Below are 23,490 nucleotides of genomic sequence, written 5' to 3'. Positions count from 1 at the left end.
ATTAACTTTCCATTATAATAATTCCATTGCCATGAGCATAGAAAATACACCAAACATAAAATATATAATGTCAATTCTCACATGAATTCATTCCATTTCATTTCAATCTATCAAGTCCATTTTCATTCTAGTCTATCGGGGCCTAAAAATATTATAAGATATGTAATGGCAATTCTCTCATGAATCCATTCCATTTCAACCTATCAATTCCATTTCATTCCACTTTAACAAACGGAATCTAAAAGTATTTATACAAAAAGAAAACGAGAATGCACCAGCCGGGAATCGAACCCGGGTCTGTACCGTGGCAGGGTACTATTCTACCACTAGACCACTGGTGCTGAATATGTTATGGTGTCTTGTTACAAATATATCAGAGGAGAGCATTCCATGCTTTTTTAAGGTTCGCCTTTTCCTTTCGTTGCCTGGTTGCTCCTTTGTGATCTTAGTTTTATCAACATTGATTGCAAGCTATAAAGGAAGCATGAAGGGAAGCCGTGAAGTGATCATAGTTCAGCTTTATCTTCTTCTCTTTTCTTGCCATGAACGGAAGGCAACGTCAGGAGAATGGACCAGCTGCTTGAACTTCACTGGGCTTAGACCCAATTTTGGGTCCGGAGACAAAATAGGGCGAAATTAAAGGCCCAGTCCTAAAAGATAAGTTGCAGTTCCTGTCACCGATTCAAGCAAAAAGCCCCGAACATAAGGAACCTTTGCTTTGTCTGCTGTAGTTTAAGAACATCTGATTCTCTGTTCCCTGAGAAAGAAAGAATAATTAAGGTCAATTGCATTGGACTTCACTTTACGTGACAGGAAGGATTTAAAATGTTCAATTGAAGAGTCTCTTAGAGCGGACGCAAAATATTGTCTAAAAACTAAAAAGTAAAAAGAACTGCAAAAGGAAGCAAAATGCCGGTGCTTGTAAATCCTCGGCCTTTTCCTCTTCACTTTCTTCATTGGCCCTTGCTTCTTTTACTTAGGTAGATATCAAAATCTGTTTAATTATCAAACGAGTATTCGACATTCAAATCACGTGCTGTCTTCAATCCAACACGCATCAAACAGTCGCCAGATAGAAGAAGTGAACCATCGAGCGAGCTGGCTGGTTGGCAGTCCAGCTTGGCTTGGAAACTATAGTACGTAGAGATGGAGAAGGAACATAAATAAAGTGACTTGCTAAAGCAGCGGACACTGCAATTTTATTATATTGCTGAATTCCCTATACAAAACAACAATGTCCCAAAGGGCCCCTTTTCTGTCTTGCCCTTTCTCGTTATATAATGGGGTCCCCTACTTGATCTATTCCTTCAGGCTTCACCTTCACACAATTACGATAGATAGATATCTCTCTAAGATTTATACTTGCTTGGTCAAAAATAAAAATAAAAAACAAAGAAAAAAACTTCTAGTTAATTATATGTATGTATGCTCGACCTGAAAATATATATTAAATATACAATTACTTCGTCAGCTGTATCCACCGAGCTATGCTTGGCACACCCTGATTTACTGCAAATGCCATGTAGTAGCCAGGTGGTGCCACCACCGGACTCGGTGGTGCCGTACACCCGATGTGGTATCGGCCGTTATCCTCCAAGACTGGGGCCGTCACGCCCAGCTTGACCAGCCGTTGCCCCTGAGAAAATGAATGCGTGGCAAAAGGTGCACTGTTTAAGTTCACCTCCACAATTCCCACCACAGGCAAAGTTACCGACATGCGCACGCTGAATGCCTCCCCGTAGCGCACCTTTGTGGGGGCTTCCTCCAGGACGGGCCGGATATTGGCCCGGTCCGGTGACAGGTATTCGGGCGAGAAGGCCTCGATCCTCAGCTCGGTCGGGAACTCCGCATTGAACTTGTAGAAGTAATGAGGGTTGCTGCCCGCAATTAAGACCCGCCCGTCGGGCAGGAGGTTTGCCGTGGAGTGGTACAAACGGGGAACCGTGCCTGGGTTCAGGGTCATGAACCTTAACCCCGCCGGCTGGTCGGGACGGTACAAAAGCGGATAGAGGCACGGGCTAGATGCCATCTCGAACCCTTGGGTCCCGGCCTCTGCCCCGTTAATGATGAGGACATCCCCGGTCGGTAGAATTACCATATCGCCCATGATCCGCCCGAATGGCATGTCCTCCATCTCCCACCTCGGGTCGGCTGATGTCGCCAATATCCGACCGCAGCTCCCGTGGGCTGGGCTGTCGGTGCTTTTCTCAATGAACGCGCCATACCGAGCTCCTCCGCAGACCACAATTACGGCCGTCGAGTAAGTGTCCGTGAGGGCCAGCATCGCAGAGGACCCGGCCGAAGGGTAATTCCGTGGGCCCCCTTCCAACGGCGGGTAGTTCCTCACCACCTTGTGGGCCTTGTAATCGTACGAGACCGCCTTGTCGTTGGCAAAGATGAAGAGGTTGCCGTCGGGGAGGAGGTGGATGTAAGGGTACAGGTTGTCCATCTGTTTGTCTTCAGCGGCGGCGAGGAATGGGAATGACACGGCGCCTTTCTTAGGCGGGAAGAACTCCACGGTGTTGGCTCCCCTGCCGCCGACGATGATGACGGAGCCGTCGGGTAAGATCTGGTTCGTCGCGTACCACCGGCCGTTGGAGAGCTCAACGTCATCAAGCTCGTCCCAGTCGCAGGACCCAGCAGGACCGCATGGTTCGAACCGCCGGAACTTCCGGAACCCGTCTCGGCCGCCGCCGGTCTGGATGAGGGAGCCGTCGGGGAGGAACTGCCCGGAGGAGCACCACGTGTCTGTGAGGATCATGAGAGGGCGGATGGCGTTGGTGGCGAGGTCGAGGATGGCGGAGTGGGCGTAGCAGTCGCTCTTGAGGACGGGGTCGTTGGGGTCACGGCGGCAGCGGCCCTTGGGGAGGAGCTTCCGGGAGGGGCCGATGTCTGTGCGGTCGAGGAGGACGACGGTGTTGAAGCGGGTGACAGCGGTGTGCATGGAGGCGATCCCGGCGTTTGCCACCAGAAGCTCCCACGAGCCGGGGAGGCCCGCGAGCGCGGAGCCGGGGAAGCTCCGGAAGGAAATGGCGGAGAAGAGGATGAAGAGGAAGAGAAGCCGTTGAGACGCCATTAGATTAGAGAGTTGAGTGATCAGTGAGTTCCACCGCAGAGTAGAGAGTGGAGGGAGTGCTTAAAGGAGAGCGGGCGGGTCCCGCAGGAAAAAGTGGAATTTAAGCAGAAAGACGCAAACCACATCGGAAAGATGGACAGACCCGTTCAGATAAACCCATGGTTTGTATGGTGGGTCCCACAACTTTAACTCTTGGGCGAACAAGAGCCTGCCACTTGGAGGATTGGAACCGAACGGGGGGTGTGGCAGTGTGGGGCCGGCGAGAGTGACACGTAGGCACATGGGTGCTACAGCCTCTTTATTTTTTTTTAAGCAAACGCACATAAGCATCATATAAAAAAATAAAATTAAATAAAAGAATACATAATTTTCACTAATAAAAATTGAACTCAGAATTTTTAGATTTCGAGCACTGCCTTGTGCCATTACGTAAGTACATGGGTGGCATGGCTGTTTTGGGCTTGTATAGAAGGTGGCTGACGAGTGTAGGGGGAAGAAGAGACAATGCATCACGGGGTGCGGGGCCCACTTATCGAAGTTTATATATTGAACTGCTCCCGTGCTCCATTCGATCTGGGTTGGGAAAGAGAATTGGATAGCAATGCCTGTGATGAGCCAAGTCATCAATCCTCGTTCATCTTAAATAAATTTTTAAATTCAAATTTTATGAATGAAAAAAATTTATATAGAATTTTATTATTTAGTAAGTCTCACACTCGAACTGAATTAATCGAGATCAATTGAATTTTTTAATATCGTAATACACGTTGATAAAATATTTGATGATCGACTCTTGTCCATAAATCAAAGAAATGCTCCTATTTTCATCCTTTGAAATATATTTTTTTCCGGTTAGAAGAAATGTCAAGTATAGTACAATGAAATAAAATTTTAATAACTATTAAAGGGTTTTGGTAATTTTATAATTATAATCAAATTTGAAATTTATTAATTATTAAATAAGGACGTAAATTTCCCTAGGAAAGCTCTTCGGTGTCTTCTCTGGGTTTGCCCTCTTCATCTTTGTGCTCAGAGTTTGGTATATTATAGTGATTTTCCTCAACTCTTATTATTGGCCATGTGAATCTTTGGAAAGAAAGAAAATACGATCCTATCATGTTTTAACAACATGATCATTTCATAATTCAAATTCAATTCTTCATTTTGAATTTTCCTCTCGGTACCTGTATGAATTCGAACGTGTCATGTAATTACAAATGAAGAATCCTATCAGATAATACTTTAAGAAAAAAAAATATTATCCCGTAACTTTATAGTAGCCATTTTTCTTATCTACACTTTTTAAACTAAACTAAAAAGACAATAGAAGTCGTTTTCTAACCCTAGAAGAGAGCCCCTATATTCATTGGTGCATTACACAACTTTAGTCGCAAGCAACTTCTAGTTCATTTTATATTCATCAAAAGCAAAAGTTCTAGTTCCTCTTTTTTTTTTTCTTTTTTTTTATATATATTGTTCGGCCTTTATAAATATGAACCTTTTTTATTTGAAATCATTTTAGGATATCATAGGGTGGGAGCCACAAATGAAGTATGTAATTGATGCATGTGACATAAATCTTACAAAACAAGATTATAACGGAAATGTTTTAATGATCAAAAGGATAATTCTATTCTAAGCTTGTTATCGATATTCAAGATGATTGAATGTATGTCAATTGTCAAGAGTAACACTCCAAAAATATGAATTATTATTATTGTCCTCAACGGTCGACACTCGCTTCTCCATAGTATATAACGAAAAAGGCATTAATGCTTTCTCTTTCTTCTAAAAAAATCAATAATGGTTTTTGGATTATACAGTTCATTGTTTTGGCAGGTCCTTTTCGGGGTCTTCTTCACGTCAGCTCACTTAATTCCTCTTAGTTTATTACTACCAAAAAAAAAAAAAACTCATGCTTCTCTTCTATATGCCATTCTTTACCCTTCCATAAATATATATTATGGTAAGATCACGTACTAGCAGAAGTCGCTAACGGTTTAATATCGGGTCATATGCATTGAGATCGTAATCGGTCAATTTCACCAGCAGAATCTTCTTTGTATATATATAATGGTCATTTCGGTTGCCTAAATCGGTAAAGCTTACAAGAAAAGATGCATGATGAAACAGAGAGGGCCCCTCTTAATGGAGATCTCGACCTATCTATTTTCCCACTTTGGGGACCCTTTAGCTGAACAACCAATAATTCAAGGGGGATTGGAAAATGTTTTCATTGGGAAAAAGGACTTTGCTTTTAATTGAAGAAGTGTCGGTGAAGCTAAGTGTTGATACAACGTGCCGGATTAGAGGAATTTAATCAAGAAGTAAGAACAATGAACATTGGGTTATACGTGATAAAACTCTCTCAATGAGGGAAACGTCAACGGACAAAGTAGGAAATTCCACTAGATTGATAAACCGGAGATTACAACATCGAGATCACACTTGTGTTTCCTAGTTCTTGTTACAAAACTCAATCCGAAAAGAGTCTCATAATCTTCTCAGCTTTCTCACTCTGTGAAGTCTAGAGACTCCAAGAGAGTAAACCCAAGAATTCCCAAAAAGATTATCCGTGATTATCACACAACGCCTCTCTTCCCAAGACTCCACCTCTCATATATATAAATACAAGAATATATCTATAAAACTCTAGAATATCTCTTATGAATAATATCTTATGATTACATGAAATCACGCCCAAAACGGAAACAAGAATCGCTATGACCAACTCGCATTTCTGCAGTGAAACAGCAAGTTGCTATGGCAAAACCTCCCAGTGTTGCGATAAACTTAATAATTGTTGCAGCAAATCTCTTTTACAGAGAGCAACTCAACTCGGCCCCTTTCTCCTCATTTTCAGCTGATTTCATCGTCATATCCAGGTCTCTGGGTCCTCCGTCGAATACGACACATATCTTCAACACTAAGCTTTAAATCCTGGTAAAAAATTAATATGAGGACGAACATAGATTTATTTATGCAGTCTTGGGAACAAAGTGACAATGAATGAGTGAGAGAGAGAGCTTCTAATCGAAGGCACTCTTTATTTAGACGAATTATGAGCTATGCTTTAATGAATGACGATATGAGGTCCACTCTGTGAAAATCAGATGTCCAATTCCAAACTCCTGGATAATGATGCGGGCACGAGAGGGACGACAATACAATAAGGCACAGAAGCTTCTGGTTCATGTCGCATATTATTAGAAATGGCTGTCATAATCAAATTGACAAAGAAGAATGTACTGAGCGAGCAACTGACCTAAACAGCCCGATAGATTCCCCATAACCCATGCAGATAGTTCAAAGTCCCTGCAGGCAACCGTTTTGTGGATGCTGCTCTTCAGCAGTTGGGAGATTGTCGGCCCATTGTGGCGGTTGAAGCCCATCAAAAGCCCTATACTTGGGCCTGTAATGGGGCCTTTCGGGCTTGAGATGTTGAAGTGGCAATTTTGGACCCTACCCTGTAACCATTATTGGGCCAAAGGCCAAAGCTTTGTCTTGCTGTGCACGTTAATGAGTCGGTCCGCAGACAAGTCTTATTCATTATCTATCGTGCCTGACCAAAAAAGTATACGACACTGCACTGCACGGCATATCAGCCTGTCACTTGATAATTGCGGCTTGCACAGTAAGGCCAGTTTCGTTATCAAGTCCAAAGGAAAGGATCTCGAGCGTGGCTCCGCTTGACTGGTTCGGGTCCATAAGCGGCGGGAAGAGCGGGGACTGATGCATCAAGGAACAAAGGAAAAAGGCAGATGACGTCCGTTTAGGTTCAGGATTTTATTTTAATATTTAATTATTTAGGGGTTGAAAAAAAAAGAAGAAATTATTATTAAATATTTTCTAGGATGAAGAATAGAAAGCCCAAATTTAATCCGGCTGCGCCCTACTGGCGGCCTTGCAGGAGAGAGAGGCAGAGGGGTCAATGGTCAATCAATGAAGCAAATCCAGAGACAGAGAGACGAGGGGGAGAGAGCAATGGATATGGAAGAGGAGGAAGGCGGCAAGGTGAGGGCTTTGATAGAGAAGGCTACCAATTCCACGGCCAGGGAAGTTGACCCCCGCCTCCTCAAGTCCATCAAGTCCGTCGTTCGCTATTCCGACTCCGAGCTCCGGGTCGCCGCCCAAACTCTCATGTCCCTCATGAAGCGTAACCATTCCCAGGTTCCCCCCCTCTCTCTCTCTCTCTCTGCGCTTTCAATTCATCATATGTGCTGAATATTTGAAATTGATTCTGTGATTCTGTTTGAATTCGTTAAAATTTTCGCCTTATTTTGTTCAACGCTGCTGTTGGGCACTGCATCTCAAGAAAATGCCATTTTAGGGTTATTATTATTATTATTATTATTATTATTATTATTATTTCTTGTAGGGTTGATTGGATTCTGAGATTCGTGTGCCCTTGTTTCAGGTGCGGTACCTGTCACTGCTGATAGTAGATGAACTGTTTATGCGGTCGAAGCTTTTCAGGACCCTCATCGTCGAAAATCTGGATCAGTTATTGAGTTTTAGTGTCGGGTTCCGAAGAAATATGCCTCTTCCTGCTCCTGCAGTGATTGCTTCTTGCTTGCGATCGAAGGCGATTGAGTTTCTGGAGAAGTGGAACGCTTCCTTTGGCGTCCATTACAGGCAGCTCAGGTTAGGATTCGATTACTTGAAGAACACCCTCAGACTGCAGTTCCCTGATCTCCAGGCGAACGCAGCCAGGATTCAACAGGAGAGGAGGGAAAGAGAGATGAGGACGAGAGAGATTCTGCAGAAGAAATTTGATGCTCTCAAGGAGAATTTTGGCTCCATGAAGGACGAAGTCCAGTCCACGATCGATGAGATCGAGCAGTGTTTGGATATTGTTCGTACAAGAGACAAACTTGTGCCCCCTTTCCCCCTTGATGATGAAGATGTCGGTGAGTTCCGTTCACGTGAACTTCTGCAGATACGTCTCTCATCATTGAAAGAAGGGGAAAGAGTTCATGAGAACCAGGACAATAGAGTTGTGTTTGACACACTGAGAGAGCTTTATAAGTTCCTTGTCGCAAAGCACTTGGCTTCTGTCCAAGAATCAATCACGGTTGTCGTGCGAGCAGATGCGACAGACAGCAGGGTGAGGGACTCCACTTTGAAGGAGCTGATCAAGATCCAAAACAAGATTCACGACGTGAAAAAGAAATGTGAAGAATTAGTCAGCGAACCTTCAATTCCTGGAAAGCATGATGCAGAAGAAGAAGACGACTTCTGGGAAGAGGGAAAGGTCGGAGAGCTCGAAGACAGCACTACAAGGGCACCTAAAGATCGTGTCGAGGATCTGAGTCTGCCATCAACTAGTGGTGCGAAAGAAAATTCTAGATGTGATATAGAAGATTCCAATAGCGACAAGAAACCTGATTGTGCACGTGTTCCGGATGATTCGGGTTCTTTGAAGAGTAAGCTTTTGGCTGAAGCTCCAGTGGTGAAATGGGGCTCTTGTTTGGACAAGTGGGGTTCCAGCGATGGCGTTTTGGCTAATCAGAGGGGATTGGAGCTGGAAAGCCACTGGGGTCGGGTGGACTATGATGCGGTTATTCCAGCCGAAAAAATCGCAGAGTTGAATGTCCAGGCAACCGTTTACAAGGAAGAGCGAGCAACCCCTCAGCCTTGCCGTGCTCCTTTGAGCAATGGGGCACTCTGTCAAAGAAGAGATCTAAAAGTCTGCCCTTTCCATGGACCCGTTGTATCTCGAGACAATGAAGGCAGACCAATCAATCAGGGGCATTCAGCAGAAAAAGAATTTCACGAACCGGAGAATGATCTAGTGAAAACATTAGCTGAACAAGCTGTTAAAAATGTTAGGACGCGGGATAGAGAGGAAGGCGAGAGGAGGATGCATGATAGGAAAGCGCTGAAACGTGCAAAGCTCGCTAAAATTCGTGAACACAATGAAGCGGTTCTTAGGGATGCTGCATTGGCTTCTACTTCGAGGTCTGCAGCTATTGGGGAAGAAGTGGATGTGGCTGTGGGTGGAAAATCATCGGCTAGGAGCAAGAAGCAGACTCTTGCATCAATGCTACGGAAGAAAGCGACTGCGAAGGATAGGCTATCCCGGAGGTTACTGAATGCCCGTGCAGCGGATTCAACCACGACGCAACTGACCACTGATGAGGATCAACGTTACAGGGAAGCCTTTCCGAACCAGTGGTAGACGGGCTGTTTGTTCTGTAAGATTTGATGGGTTTTGCTGGCTTTCAAGAGCCCTGAGTTAAGATACAGATTAGGTTTTTTATCTTCATCTGAGGGTGGAAGTGGAAGCACTTTATTTCCAGGAAGAAGTTCTTGGTCGGCAAACACCTCGATAGTAACCTTGTACCACGGCTTTTCTTGATGTATTTATGTACATGTAAAAGATGGGGAGGGAGGCATTTCGCTTGAAGAGCCCTGAAATAAGCTCCATTTTTTATTCTTACCCATATCTTTGCTAGCCGGTGGAGCACCTGTATTTGTAAATTCAACAGAGTAGCGTCTTTTCTCGGCTTCTCGGTGAAGACAGAGATGGCCACGGACATGTTAAACCTTATCTCGATATGTTACACGTTTTCAAGCGGTGCCTGTCAACTGTTGGATCGATGTTAACCTGCCGATCGCAGTGGTCCTCCAAAGACCAATGTGGCAGTGGCATGTATGTGTGGTGTGAAACAAGTCCTGGCCAAGTGTGAAGTTTTCTCAAGGAATATTGGCATCTTCCCCTGAATATCCAGCACGTGCGTAAATAGGAAGCTCTTGTCTCACGAAAACGAAATGGAAAATCTTTTTCACGAGTTGGTAATTTCCACTGTTCAGATCAGAGAACTTAAAACCCTCGCACGAGAAAAGACGAATATTAGGGTTCTCCTCTTGCCTTCTCTGCCACCTCCTCGTTCCCCCCTTGCGGAAGTTTAGAATAATCTAATGACCAGTTCCTGGTTTCCCCCGATACTGTGTTCTTGATTTCTTTCCACTCACCCGGTGACATAAACATCGCCTGCTGTCTAATTTCACTCACACCCAGCTGAGCTCAGCTGCTTTTCTCTGTGTGTGTGTGTGTGAGAGAGAGAGAGAGAGAGAGAAGGGAAGGGAAGAGAGACTGCGGCAATGAACATGGAGGCTAGAGTCGGCGTCGTGAACTCCGCTACCCACGGAGGGGTTGTAGATAGTGGGCACCGGAAGTTCTTGCAGCCGCAGCAGCACAAGCCGCCGCCAGCTGCTCTGACCCAGATTGGGACGGCGCAGCAGCTTTTAGCCGGCGGTATCGCCGGTGCTTTCAGCAAGACCTGCACCGCTCCTCTCGCTCGCCTCACCATTCTCTTTCAGGTCCATTTTGGATTCTGACTCTTGGGTGTCATGCTTTCATGCTGTGTGCTATGTCGGAAAGTTTTGATTTATGGGGAAGGGCTATTTTGCTTGGAATTAGGACTTGTTCTTATATAGGTGTCTCGCATAGAGTTTGGCTGGAGAGGAAAGAAATGGTTTTGTTTGTGTGAAGTGGCTGTATCTGGTCGAGTGCTATGTCCGCAGGGCTCTAGAGGTAGACTGAGCTGAAGGGACGGAAATTCCAGCTTCCCTGGTAAAGGTGTTCCATGGGTTCCGTTTGTTGGTTGCAGAGCAGAGCTCGCAAGTTTATGTTAGAATCACATGTTCTGTACTTCACTTTGTGCCAATATTGTGTCATTGCTATCTGTTTCAAGAGTGAGTATCCTTTAACCGATCTCTCAGTAATCCGTGTCAAGTTGATTAGGCATTGCCACCTTTACGTGATTGGGCAACCTCGCCATAGATCCAACTGTTCATTATTGAATTCCCCACCCGCGCATCTCCCCAGTTTTTGCCCAACAATATGACAATTTCTCGAGCATGAAATTCTCTGTGCTCCTCTTGGTGCTTTTGTCTTTGTGTCTGAACTTTTTTATTTGTTTGTTGACTTCATTTTTGACATCCGATCTTTCTAGGTCCAAGGAATGCACACTGACGTCTCACTTTTAACCAAGGCCAGCATATGGCACGAGGCTTCACGCATTGTCAATGAGGAGGGATTCAGAGCCTTTTGGAAAGGCAATATGGTCACAATTGTCCATCGGCTTCCTTATTCGTCTGTCAACTTCTATGCTTATGAGCATTACAAGAGGGTTAGTACATGTTACCGCCAACCGTCTTGTCTATGATTCTATCCTCTTATCAGGACTATCCTGCTAACACTGAAAAAACAAATTATTTTCAGTTCTTGCATTCGGTAGTCGGAAACAGTCAACAGGGGAGTGCGAGCTCAGATCTCTTTGTGCATTTTGTAGGTGGAGGATTGGCTGGAATAACAGCTGCCTCTGCCACTTATCCTCTAGATCTTGTTCGGACCCGCCTTGCTGCAACGGTAAACATGCATACTGTACTTAGAAAGTAACTGAAAAATAATAGAGATCAATGAGATGGACCAGATGGAGATTTTGGGTGAAACCAACATTGGTGACTTAGAAAGTTATTTGTTCCAAGTAGAACCCTCAATCCCTACTTTCCTTGTTGGGTTTTGCAGAGAAATGCAGTATACTATAGAGGAATTTTTCACGCTTTGCATACAATTTGCAAAGAAGAAGGCTTTTTCGGTTTATATAAAGGACTTGGAGCGACATTATTGGTATGCTATTGCTTTGGCAGTACACATCTGTTCTGCTACCAATTTTTGTCTCTGTATGTAATTTTTATGTTGGTATTCCCCCTTATGTAGGGAGTTGGTCCCAGCATAGCAATAAGTTTCTCAGTTTATGAAAGCTTGAGATCTTTTTGGCAGTCCCAAAGGTAGAAACTTCACACTTCTTCTCCCATGTGAATTATCTTATGTTTATTCGTCCTGGAATTTTTTATTAGACTCCACGTATTGATGATATGTTTATACTCTTCTTAGGCCAAATGATTCAGCTGTGATGGTAAGTCTTGCCTGTGGCAGTCTCTCAGGCATTGCATCTTCAACTGGTAAATTATTTGTGTATATCTTTAGATGTCAATTTTCCCACTTCTTCTATATAATTTTTTTCTTCCATATCCTGATTGTCTCATAAAATTTTCAATTTGCTCCTGAAAATGGTGTAGCAACCTTCCCTATCGATCTTGTGAGGCGAAGAATGCAGTTGGAAGGAGCGGGTGGCAGAGCTCGTGTTTACAACACTGGCTTGTTCGGGACATTCGGGCATATTATCCGAACAGAAGGCTTATGGGGCTTGTACAGAGGGATACTTCCCGAGTACTACAAGGTAGTCCCGGGTGTAGGGATCGTATTCATGACTTACGAGACACTTAAGATGCTGCTGTCCTGAATTTCCACCGATTGTTAGCTTCCGTTGCAGATAATTGTTCCCATCGAACTCTGTAGGCGGGTAGGCTTAAATGAGAAGGAAAGATAGAGTAGGGATGTTTGAGATAGTGCATGGGTAGAAGTGAAAAAGAGGATGTACTGGAGTTATTTTTGTTAAGAGTCTGGCAGTAAATTTTCCCGTTGCTGCCACCTAATTTACCAGGCCAAAGTTTTTGTGTGTATAAGTTGTTAGCACTGGAACCGTTATTGTGTTGAGTTTCTTGCAGCGGCATATTATCAATCCTATCCCTCGAACGATTCTTAAAATGACAGGTCTCTTGCCAATACTGCCTGTTGCCTGCTTATCCACACGTTAGGCTCTGTTGGTTCGAATGTTCCTTTCGCATGAAGATATAAGACAGCATATGGTGTTGCTATATCGAAATCTCTCAAGGTTCCTGATCATTACTTCATCCAGTGATAATTGATTTGCAGAAGTAACAGCAATTTGTTGGTGGTTGAAGGAGCTTTAACGGCAGCTTCGACCTTTGACAGCAGCATTTTGTAACAAGTAGATTCAAAAGAGTAGCCTTAGCCTTTGGGCATAAGTTACTTATGAAAAAAAAAAAAACTCTTTTTAGTTCTCTTTTTGCTGCCTTATGATTGGTTATTGGACATACATCATAATCAGGGTTGGTTGCAAGTTGCATTCTCTGCTGATCGCAGCTTCTGTCATGTTGGAGATATTTTCGACAGCAGTGGCCAACCTTTCTTGTGAAAGAACATAGGAAAAAAGCGGAGGATATGGCAGCCTGACGTGTGGTTTGGTTCATTGTAAATCAGCCATCAAGGATCGAAGAACTTCTAAAAGTTCGTATTCCACTTCATAGGAAGAATAGATATCATGCTGTAAAAAGAAAAAGTTCCATGCTAGATATCATGCTGTAATAACGTCATTCGATATGGGCATGCCACTCTCACAACTTGTATAATTTGATTCACTGATAAAATGTGCCCGGCAGATAGCGACATCAGTCCCACCTTGTAGCTAAGCTGGCATATACATTCTAGAAAGAAGTATTACAAATAAAAATTGAGCACTTGTACTAAGTAATCGATTAATAAAATGGAATATGCTATAGGCGTGAGAAGTGGTTCCAAGTGATGAAGAGTGTCAAGGTATCATCAGAGATCTTTCCAAACGATATGCTGCCGTTCGAGTTCATTCAAAGACCGAAGCGTAACTATTTGTCATGATTGTTCGAGAGCATTTCACAGATCATAGATCACGAACATGAAGATGAACACGAACAAATTCTCCCAGGACTTTAAGAATATCCACCCAAGCAGAGGCAGTTACTGGGGCTGGCAAGATTTTGACAAGACACCTCCTTTCCTTCACAACCCATCAATTTTTTTGGCTTCTCAGAGAAAATATGTGCAGAAGCTGAAGTATCCATCTTAAGCTTTAAGAGATGCTTGAATTTCTTCCTTTGAAGTTGCAGAGTAGCTTCAAGCTCACAATAATTATATCTGGACAGAAGTGTCTTGATTAGGACTCGGAATATATGTAAGGGGGAGAGAATCTATCAAAACTGGTGAAGGGGAAGATCCGGTGATCGGATTGGTTCATCTTCGGAAAGCATTCAAGGCAGAGAAGATGTCCTCATCTGCTGAAAGCAGATTGAAATAAAAGAAGGCCCTTTGATCATGATTGGTTGCAGAAGAACAGAATCAAATCAAACCAACAAAAAGAAATTCTGACACCTAATCATATAAATGCCTACATATATATATATATATATATATATCCCGAGGTAGAAACAGCTCTTTGCACCACATTAGATCTTTTAGTTAAAAGTATAACGTATCATTTTCTAGTGACTTCATAGAGGCATATATAATTTCGAACACATCTAACTCTTTGCTTTATCCTCCATGATCACTCTCTAGCTAGAGAAATACATACACAAGTCCCTTGTTTCCTGCCAAAGTTTGATATTTTGCTGATCATATTTGGGTGAGGATCGGATAATCTGCATCCTGAGGTTTAGAAATCCCATTGACCCGAAACCATTTCTAGTCCTTGGGCTGCAGATTCTCTCTTCCTCACTGACAATGCCAACCTTCCTCTACCGGTACTACTTTCCTGACGCTTCTTAATTATTCCGCTTGATTTTTTCTGTAGATTAAAATAAAACACGAGAACTTTAAGAAGTCTGTAGTGTATATAGGTTTGCTAACACTTCTTGCATTTGTAAGATTATCTTTATACTTCAGGCATCAAAGCCGTTTTTGCGCCGCACTCCGATCGCCTCCTCCTTGCTCTCGGAGAAGTCCTTCCCGTCCTTGAAGATGAGAAACGCCATCATGTCCACATGGAAGAAAATGAAGCTCCCACGCAAATGAGTGATGCACGAACCGAAGTCCTTGCCCACCACGCAGTGCCAAGAAGGCCCATAAGCTTCATCAAAGCTCTGTTAAATGAACAAAGAGTATGATTGAACATCTTTCATATTCTTGGAAGAAAATCCTCTGCAGCTGAGGATTCCTGCAGCTGGTGCGATAAGTATAATAGGACTTTTAGAAAAGTAGGGATCCCTCAACTGCAGAACTGACGATCACACAACATTGAAAGTCGTAATCATTCCTCAAATTATCTCCTGATAATAAGAAGATATAAATTAGCAGCGGTACTGAAAACAGATCAATCTGCCTTTATACTCTCACAAGCTTAAAACCACGCTTGCCTTGATCGCATATTCAACTCTTACTGCTATATACTAATATAGTCACATTAGGTGAGATTCTATGAGAGGACTGTGGTAGGACCTGTTTGATATGATGAGCGATGGATTGACAATCGGAGGATTCATACAGATCAAGGGACTTGTACGCTAACTCCATTACATGGGCTTGCGTTTCCTCTGGCATGTCGGTTTCTCGCACCACTGCTCTTCCCTCCAACATCTCGATGAAAACTCTGGAAAATTTCTCGCTTTAGGAATCACTTTAGGGCCTAGTAGCAGAGAAAATTCATACATTTTCTGTATTTATGGGGCAGGTAGGTTAACGCTTCGATTAGCAAAAGGTGGTGTTGGTGTTGGTTGTAGTGGTGGAGATTCAAAGCTGAATCATTCCAAAAATCTTCTACCATATTAGAGAAAAATATCTCAATGTAAATGCCGTACGTAAACAAATGCGATTGAGCCAATTTTGCAATTGAAATCTTGGATTCTTGTTTCTCAGAAGAAGAAAGATTTCGTTGGTAAGTGCAGAAACTGGAGGCTGAAGACAAGGAATTGTGTGGTTCGATCCGGCTTGTCAGTTAATTCTCTGTTGTCTTGGAGCATGGAAGTGGTCCATGTAGAGTCGAGCATGCAGTTGTTGCGAAAAGGACTCCAACTTCTTGTCTGTGTTTTGTGGCTTACGAACATTCTGAAGTGTTAGCCATTCGTCATCCCAAAGGAACTAAAAGATATGCATTAGAAACAAATAAGAAGATTTCGAAAACGAGAATTCATTCGAACATTGCATTGCTCTGACACGGGTAAGTCAGTTCTTTGTTGAAGATGAATCAACGCAAGGAAAAAAATGAAAAAGAAACGAAAAGTACAGCCTGAACTCCGTGACAAACTATGTCCAATGAAGCAAATTGCCTACCTACCAGTCTAACTCTGAATTTGTGTACCGATCATTCCCGAAAACAGATTCAATAAGATTACAAGGTCGTCAATTTTCTCAAGAAACCATCCCAAAGAACCCAAGAAAAACTCCGATCTTGGTAAAAGAATGAATCTGAAGAAATAACATGTTTTGCTTTCTTCAGGAACTCCCTCATAATTACTTTGAACGGAGCAAGAACACGCTGAGTTCTTGACCGGGGCACTGGTCCGGGCTAATGAGGTGGAAGGACTCAGAGTCGGCGCTCCCCACAACGTGCTCATAGTTGGCCCTCATGTACATGAGCTCCTCTGATGATTGTGCTCCTACGCTGGGTGGTATCACCCCAGCTCCGACTGTCATGGATTGCATAGCCTTCAGGATTGAACGGCTCTGATCGTTCGACTTCCTCCTAACAGCAAACCCGAGCTTCTTCCCATTGCAGGAGAGGGTCCACATCGGGACTGAACGGAGAGTGCAAGAGTAGGCAGATGAGGAGCACTCGAGGGCGATTCTCATGAGTTCGCTCGACTGCATCTCCTTGACGAGCTGGTGGGTTGGGATGGAGAGCTCGAGGAGGAGGAAGGGCTTGGTGGAGAGGCGGTCGTGCTGGATACAGAACCACACATGGCCGCGGCGGGGCCCAAAGATCGTCCCGGTAACCATTGTCTTGGAGGGCCGTGGTGGGGCCGCAGATGGGGCAAGCGGGGACGAGATGCTGTTGGTCTCCACCTCGGAGTCCTCCTCACGTCTCGGGCCTGGTTCTTGGATGCTCTCAGCCAGTGTGTCTCTGAGCGTGGTGCTTATGCGATTCTTAGAGGAGGGGACGGCAATGGCGGTTGAGATTGAGGCGGGGTGGCAGGTGGTAGGGGAGGAGGCCGAAGCGGAGGGGGCGAAGCAGGGAAGTGCGAAGCGGCAGAGGGTGCTGATCTTGGTCATGAGTGGCTGTGTTCTTGGTCGGGTTTCCGAGAAATGGATTGAATTCTGGGGGGTGATTGAAGGTTTCGAAGGGGCTAAAGTTGGGGAAAACAATGGGGGAGGGCTTCTTCCTCTTCCCGGTAGCGTCTCGGAGAAGGGGAACTGAGAATAAAATACGTTTGCTGGTTCGTTATGTGGAGGGAGGAAGGAAGGCGGGAAGAAGGAAGGCGGATATAGCCGTTGGGGGAGGGGGAGGGGGAGGGGGAGGATCTGTGAAGTTAAGGAACAGAGGAGATGATGTGAGAGATGGGCTTGGGCCTACTAACCCCCACATATTTGGGCCACAGAGTTAACAAGGCCCAATCTTGGCAGGAGACAAAAGCCCGGTCCATTATTAGCTCATTGACGAAGACTTCCCGTCGAAGAAAAGGAAAACCCCGGCGAAGAAGAAATCCATCGTCTCCTCCATTTTCCGTTCACCGCTCCGTTTAAGTTTAACAAGAAAGGACCCGTACGGAATTAAAATCATTAGGGCAGTTCCATTCAAAGCTTCCTTCCCCGTTGCTCCATCATCAAACAAAACAAACAAACTCATCTTCTCTCTCTCGATCGGCCTTTGTCGCCACTCCATCTAGAGCCTTCATCCGTCCAGTCGTTTCGAGGGTTTACGTTGTTCTCCGACCTCGCATCGGGATCGTATCCGATTCGGACCAGCTGGAGGGAAACAGGTAGAAGCTCGAGCTGCGATGGATTGGGGAAACGTGACGGCTGAGGATCTGATTGACGCGCTTCGTGAGGTCGATTGGTCGTCCCCGCCCCGTCCCCTCGCGGAATTCTTCTCCAAATTCACCGTCCCCAGATCTTACGCCAAGTGGAACAGTCGCTTAAAATGCAACCTCTACTAGTACGATCCGACCCTGCCTTCCTGCTCGTTTCGTCCAATTGATTTGTTGCGTGCTTTGTCAGTTTGCTGCTGCTGGCTCTTGTTGTTTTGAGCAGCAATCTCTCGTAATTGTCGGAAATTCTTGGAAATGCAAGAGCCTGTCGTGTTAACCGGGTCAATTTTTTCGTAATTGGAAAACGTTTGCTCAACGGTAGTACTTCTCCCGATTGTTGTCGCAGATGGAAAAAAAATATAATTTGAAGTTGTGGCCATTTCCATTTTTTACAATCCAGTGTGTTCATGGAATGGCCTGCTGTCTGCCTCTGTTTAGGGAGCTGTTTCTGTTATTAGTTTACCTTATGATTGGAGGGAGGGTTGGTTTTTGGAGACTTGAGCGCATACAGTGAGATATTAGATTTGATGCAAAACAGATATTCTCTGAAAATGATGCATTTTTTCCTCCACAATATAAATATGTTTCTTCCGATATGTCTTGGCTCAATTTGGTGGTGGTTGGGTGCTTTCTGGAGCTCATTTAAGCTATTCGCTGAGTTCGTGCTTGTTTCGGCAGCCATATTCTCACTACTTTTGTTTCGACTGTGAATGTAGTGTACCCTTTGCATGTGTTGATATATTATTATCATAAAAGCCTTTCCATTTCTCTTTCTTAAATATGGCATTTGTGGGTTGCAGCTACAGAACCAACTATTTCATCATGGTCGTTGTAATCCTTGGTGAGTAGGACATTTTTTTTTCCCTTCTGGAAACTAGTACGCACAAGGTTCTTATTTCTTTTTGTAGATGGGCATATTCGTTTTTGACGGTTTTGAGTTTTACAGGGCTGGGTTTTCTTAGGAGGCCACTTGCAATCGTTGCTGCTCTTTTGACAGCTCTTAGCATTGCGATTCTAAATGACAGGTATGTATGCCTTATCAAATGACCCTTTAACATTTCCTAGCAAGGCATTTCCGAAGGACTGGTAGACCACTTGTATCTTTAATGGTTTGCTTTATCAATTTATTGGCATGTGTGGTGATACTGTAAGTGGATTCTGTAATGGTGCATTAGGATTGAGGGGTAAAGTTATTTTTGGCATGCTTCCTCCTGTTTTTACTATGTTCTTGTTTGCTGAGGTTATGTGATGCAGCTAGGGTTTCTTTCACAGTTTTGCAGGTTCTTTTAGTGAAAAGGTGACAAGAAGTGTGAGACAAATTTCACCACATTTGGCTGCCAAGATGAGGCCTCCTCACACGTATGTTGTCTTGTTGCATTCTTGCGTGCTAAAATCTAATTTTATTGTGTTGTTGCTAATCATACATAGACATGTATCTGTTTGCAGACCTGTCATTCGTGGGCGTCCATCTGCTAAAAGAGCAATTTTTATTTGTGGTCGGCCACGCTGGGTGTTTGTCTTGATATTTTCTTCTGGTAAACTGATGAAGCTCCTAAAATAAGTAGCGTGTCGTTCCCTGATTCTTTCAGTTAATGCAGCAATCATGAATATTTTGCTGTGTTTGCTCTCTCTTCAGCTAGCGTCAGCCTTTGGTTTGTGTCTTGCGGTCTCTTAACTGTCCTCTGGGCTTTCACCATTGGGTTGCTGGGTATGTATTTTCACTTATATTATAGTTTGTTGTATTTTATCATTTTCAGATATTACTACTGTTTGTTTTCTTCTTTCAACTTTTGACATTTTGATGTCATTTCCATCTTCTCTTGGTTATTTTCAGCCACTATCCTCCATGCGAGTTTCAGGACTCCAAACTTGAAAGCACGCTTGAATACATTCCGCGAGGAGTTCCGTGCAGTTTGGCGCAATTACAGTGAACTGTAATGCTTAGGGACTTGTGTGTGAAGTAAGCTCTTCACTGAGCAGTGCATGAGGTTAGTCCTCATATTGTATGTTGTTAGTCTGATAGTTAAGTAGCTTGCACCTTTCCTCTGGGAATTTTTCCTTCTTCAGGAAGGAGTATTTTCCTAATTTATTGTCATGTTGACTGATAGCTCAAATGCTGACAATAACCAAGGATATAAGTTACGAAATATAGTACAAGCGATGTACTCTTTGCTTTATGTTAGGTTGTTCCTGTCAATTGAAAATTCCCTGCGCTTGCGACCGGGTTAAAGCTTATTTGGAGCTACGAGCAGCAGCTGCTTCTTCCCTGTATGATGCGATGCAATAATAATGTAATCTTGTTTCTGCTGGAATATTGGGAATTCTCAGGTGAAGCCTAGGAAGTGGGGGCTATATCTTCAGATTGGACATTAAGGGGCTGGTGAATTGAGAGGAGAGGCGGCAAGCTCTTTCATGTTTTATTATTATTGTAAAAAATGAAACTGATTGTCTCTTTAATTGTTAGCAAATATTCTGCCAAAAAACATACAACTGCACAATATCCGCTCGTGTATTTCTGGGAATCTCGGTTGGCTTTGCGACAGACTTTTGATATTTGATTGCGTAGCAGATTTACACCTCCCCTCCCTCCTTCCCTCCCTGGCTGACTCCATTATGTAGTATCCATGTGGACAGGAGCATGAGAAGGAAAGGAAGTCTTTTGAGAGTGAATCTGTATCACCCAATCCATTCCCTTCGGAAGAGGATTGTTCGATTTGCATGAAAGGTCGAAGTATGATATATCTGATTGATTTTAACTGGGTAATCCTCCGGTAACGTGGTTGTTACTGCCATTTATGCTATAATCGTAGATGGACTCATTGAGTAAATTTCCCATATTTTATGACTGTACTCTACAATATGAAGAAAGAGAGAGGAACCCATCAAAAAATAAGAAAAAAGAAAGGAGGGCGGAAAGGAGGAGGATTCAAAGTGCTTATTTGTCCTGAATGCAGTCAAGAACCAAGGAACTTATAACTGTTAGCAATACCCCACTTTCTGAACACAAAACCGCATGTTAGTTAGTACGATTCGTCACATTTCTAAAATTTGCAGTAAACAAACAATTCTCTATGTTATATATTTGGAATTTTTATATCGGTGCTTTGCTTCTTGTGATTACTCCCACAAATACAAAGCGGACGGACGCTTTGATTTAGATAACAATTAATTATGTTATATATCACGTCAATAATAGGATTATCTGGAATTTTATATATATCGGCTGTTAAGAGATTGAAAAGGTGGTTTTGATGCTCCCACAAATGCGTGGATATTCAATTTAATTTCCACACAGTCTTTAGACAGTTTACCTTTTCTTTTTCATTCTTTTCTTTTTTAATATTGTTGTTGTTATTAAATTCACATACTCAAATCTGAAATTGTATTTGAGGGAAATAAGTATCGAATAGTTTTAATCAACTTGGTTAATAGATTGATGAGATCTCTCCCTCTAACTTTTTTAGTCCTTCTTCACACGTCACGGGCCAAGTGCAACTTTTCTTGGCGATTTTATATTACGGGCACAAAAACAAGAAACAATTGCTAAAGAGAGACAATGAGAAAAGGTGCTGTTGGTGTCTTCTTCTTTGCATTGTGTTCCACCACTTCCTTCCATTTGCCCCTTCCTTTGTGCTTGGACCGGGAAAGGAATACGCTTCCCTAAATTCCCTTTTATCATTTTTATGAGCCACAGTGTTTATGGGACCTGATTTGATTCATTGTTTATGTTAAAAAGAAAAGAAAAAGAACCCCCGAATTATTTGAACTGTGAGTCAAGTGCACATGATCATATCAAGTTTCACGGTCTAATAGAATATTCGAGGCAATTGTGTGTGGTGGATAGTCTTATGCCAAGCACAGAAGAACTAATAACTATAGAACGACCAAATATGCTCAATGTAAGATATTCTTGCACAGATCTAATCCATAATATAATAAACAAAAAAAGACCAACGCCCCACGAGGTAATTAAGCTGTATATCTTTTACCTTTTTTATTTTTTATTTTTTTCCCCCTTGGTGGGATACAAAAGGCATTTCACTGTCTGTATAAATTGGCTCTCCTCAGGCTCTGGCAGAAGTCATCAGAGCTCTCTGCCTTCCCTCATCCCTCTGTTGAAGTTAAGGAAGTGTCGAGGCAACATCGAAGAATATTGTCTGCAGACTCTACACGAAAGGGAAGAAGAAGAAGAAGAAGAAGAAGAAGAAGAGGAAGAAGCTTTCAAGCTAATATTGTCTGCTTGCTTGCATGCGTGCGTGCGAATAAAAATGAACTTGAGTTGGGTAGAGGCAGTGGCATCTGTATCAGGTTTCATGCTGTTTGTGGGTCTCATGTGTTGCTGCCTCAGCACCAAACCTCGCGACCTCGACCTCGGCAATGACACCGGTGGTTGCAGCTGCGATGGTGGTGTTTAGCTCTCTGGAAATCTCTGTGCCATGCTATCTCTGAGTTGATAAACTTCGGCCATGAGTTCCTCCTTGTTTCAGGCTCATCAGAGCATGCATATATAATCGGTTGCTTGTAACTAGGAATATATTGATCACAACTCTTCAAGCTTCTATTCATTCTCTTGTTCAAATTTTAGCAAGTCGATTTCGCGTATTGCCCCACAGCAGCATGCAATGTCGATAAACTGATGTCAAGGTCTCAAAAAAAAAATAAAAATAAAAAATCAATCATCGATCTTCTGAAGATTCACATGCCGAATTCCATTCTAAGTGTGGAACGCCTTTGTACCGAATGCTGGTTCTGCTTTTGCTACTATTTGATTGAGTTGATTTTCCTACTTGAGTTTTGAAACTAACATATGCTATGAAAACGAAGAAATCAAATGATATCCGTGCAAAGTTAATAATGTATTTGACCACTCGGGCAGTCCAAGAATTTGTCCTGAGTGCAGTCAACAACGTCCAAGGAACTCTGTTCATTACCATATCAACATCTTCGCAACTCGAACGTTTCAATATCAATATGGCTTATTTTTCCAAATGCACTTATCATTGCAATACCAGCATGCCAAAATTGCTAGATGAAGATGGATAGCTGCGGGGCATCAGTCCTGAATGAAGCTGCGGTCTCCAGCATTACGGAGGCCTGCAATGATGAACCTGAGATCACGAAGATTGTTTTTAAGTATCCAAATAAGAGAGATAAAACTATGAAAAGTTGTTGATATAGGGCTTTTACTTGGCGCCGACTGTTGGGTCCATTGTGCCTTTATAGACATGCAGCCTACGAAGGGTGAAAAAGTAAAGGAAAAAATGATTAGTGACACCGAGCTCAATGTTGTTCTCGAATCAGTTATCAGTTAATCGTTTCTGTTTACGCAATGGAATGATTACACAGAAGCCCACAAAATGAATCAATCATTGCCTTCTCTTTGTCATTCTCAGCCACTATCCTCCATGCGAGTTGCAGAACTCCTAACTAGGAGGCACATCTGAATACATTCCGCGAGGAGTTCCGTGCTGTTTGTTTGGCGCAATTAAAGTGAGCTGTAATTCTTGGGGACTTGCGTTTGAAGTAAGCTCTTCACAGAGCAGTGCATGAGGTTAATCCTCATTTTGTATGTTGGTGTCTGATGTATATATAGTTATGTGTGATCTTACCAGTTGCTTGCATCACTCTCTCCACGGGGAATTTTTCCTTAAATTTCCGAAGGAGCATTTCGTTCCTAATCTATTATCATATGGTTGACTTGATTGCCCTATGCTGATAATAACCAAGGATATAAGCAAATAGAATATATATAGTAGTAGGACAAG

General features: G+C 43.2%; 6 protein-coding genes and 1 non-coding gene across 9 annotated transcripts; 3 read left to right on the top strand and 4 right to left on the bottom strand.

Annotated features, from left to right (window-relative positions):
- Window positions 1-270: 270 nt before the first annotated feature.
- TRNAG-GCC lies at window positions 271-341 on the bottom strand. Its single transcript has one exon. It is a non-coding gene; the product is annotated as a tRNA-Gly (tRNA).
- Window positions 342-1,169: 828 nt separating this feature from the next.
- LOC116192376 (aldehyde oxidase GLOX) lies at window positions 1,170-3,173 on the bottom strand. The gene has a single exon (XM_031520915.1). It carries the CDS (start codon window positions 3,074-3,076, stop codon window positions 1,460-1,462), a length of 1,617 nt encoding a protein of 538 aa, XP_031376775.1. The 5' UTR covers window positions 3,077-3,173; the 3' UTR covers window positions 1,170-1,459.
- A 3,546-nt stretch (window positions 3,174-6,719) lies between these two features.
- Window positions 6,720-9,518, top strand: LOC116201017 (UV-stimulated scaffold protein A homolog). Its single transcript, XM_031532083.1, has 3 exons — window positions 6,720-6,852; window positions 6,987-7,246; window positions 7,494-9,518. The coding sequence occupies exons 2-3, from the start codon at window positions 7,019-7,021 to the stop codon at window positions 9,255-9,257; spliced, it is 1,992 nt and encodes a 663-aa protein (XP_031387943.1). The 5' UTR covers window positions 6,720-6,852; window positions 6,987-7,018; the 3' UTR covers window positions 9,258-9,518.
- Window positions 9,519-9,734: 216 nt separating this feature from the next.
- Window positions 9,735-12,695, top strand: LOC116201027 (mitochondrial substrate carrier family protein B). Its single transcript, XM_031532095.1, has 7 exons — window positions 9,735-10,402; window positions 11,038-11,214; window positions 11,307-11,453; window positions 11,613-11,714; window positions 11,805-11,875; window positions 11,982-12,049; window positions 12,167-12,695. The coding sequence occupies exons 1-7, from the start codon at window positions 10,184-10,186 to the stop codon at window positions 12,388-12,390; spliced, it is 1,008 nt and encodes a 335-aa protein (XP_031387955.1). The 5' UTR covers window positions 9,735-10,183; the 3' UTR covers window positions 12,391-12,695.
- Window positions 12,696-14,267: 1,572 nt separating this feature from the next.
- On the bottom strand, window positions 14,268-15,405 carry LOC116201036 (dynein light chain 1, cytoplasmic-like). The gene is made up of 2 exons (XM_031532106.1): window positions 15,201-15,405; window positions 14,268-14,845 (listed from the first exon to the last, which is right to left on the bottom strand). Exons 1-2 carry the CDS (start codon window positions 15,336-15,338, stop codon window positions 14,645-14,647), a joined length of 339 nt encoding a protein of 112 aa, XP_031387966.1. The 5' UTR covers window positions 15,339-15,405; the 3' UTR covers window positions 14,268-14,644.
- Window positions 15,406-15,872: 467 nt separating this feature from the next.
- Window positions 15,873-17,317, bottom strand: LOC116200379 (protein MIZU-KUSSEI 1). The gene has a single exon (XM_031531232.1). The coding sequence runs from the start codon at window positions 16,968-16,970 to the stop codon at window positions 16,212-16,214; it is 759 nt and encodes a 252-aa protein (XP_031387092.1). The 5' UTR covers window positions 16,971-17,317; the 3' UTR covers window positions 15,873-16,211.
- A 78-nt stretch (window positions 17,318-17,395) lies between these two features.
- On the top strand, window positions 17,396-20,306 carry LOC116200389 (PRA1 family protein A1-like). Of its 3 annotated transcripts, none has more exons than XR_004155712.1 (8): window positions 17,396-17,853; window positions 18,526-18,566; window positions 18,672-18,750; window positions 18,998-19,084; window positions 19,172-19,260; window positions 19,362-19,433; window positions 19,560-19,713; window positions 19,909-20,306. XR_004155712.1 is itself a non-coding variant. In XM_031531241.1 (7 exons), exons 1-7 carry the CDS (start codon window positions 17,696-17,698, stop codon window positions 19,661-19,663), a joined length of 630 nt encoding a protein of 209 aa, XP_031387101.1. In that variant the 5' UTR covers window positions 17,397-17,695; the 3' UTR covers window positions 19,664-20,306. The 3 variants fall into 3 exon arrangements, 1 of the variants encoding a protein (XP_031387101.1); XR_004155711.1 differs by having other exon boundaries at window positions 17,397-17,853; window positions 20,054-20,306; XM_031531241.1 differs by having other exon boundaries at window positions 17,397-17,853; window positions 19,560-20,306.
- Window positions 20,307-23,490: the final 3,184 nt, after the last annotated feature.

The sequence above is a fragment of the Punica granatum genome, chromosome 1 (assembly GCF_007655135.1).
Source record: "Punica granatum isolate Tunisia-2019 chromosome 1, ASM765513v2, whole genome shotgun sequence".
Lineage (NCBI taxonomy): Eukaryota > Viridiplantae > Streptophyta > Magnoliopsida > Myrtales > Lythraceae > Punica > Punica granatum.
The sequence above is the reverse complement of the archived record's forward strand: the minus strand, read 5'-3'. Positions and strand labels throughout refer to the sequence as shown.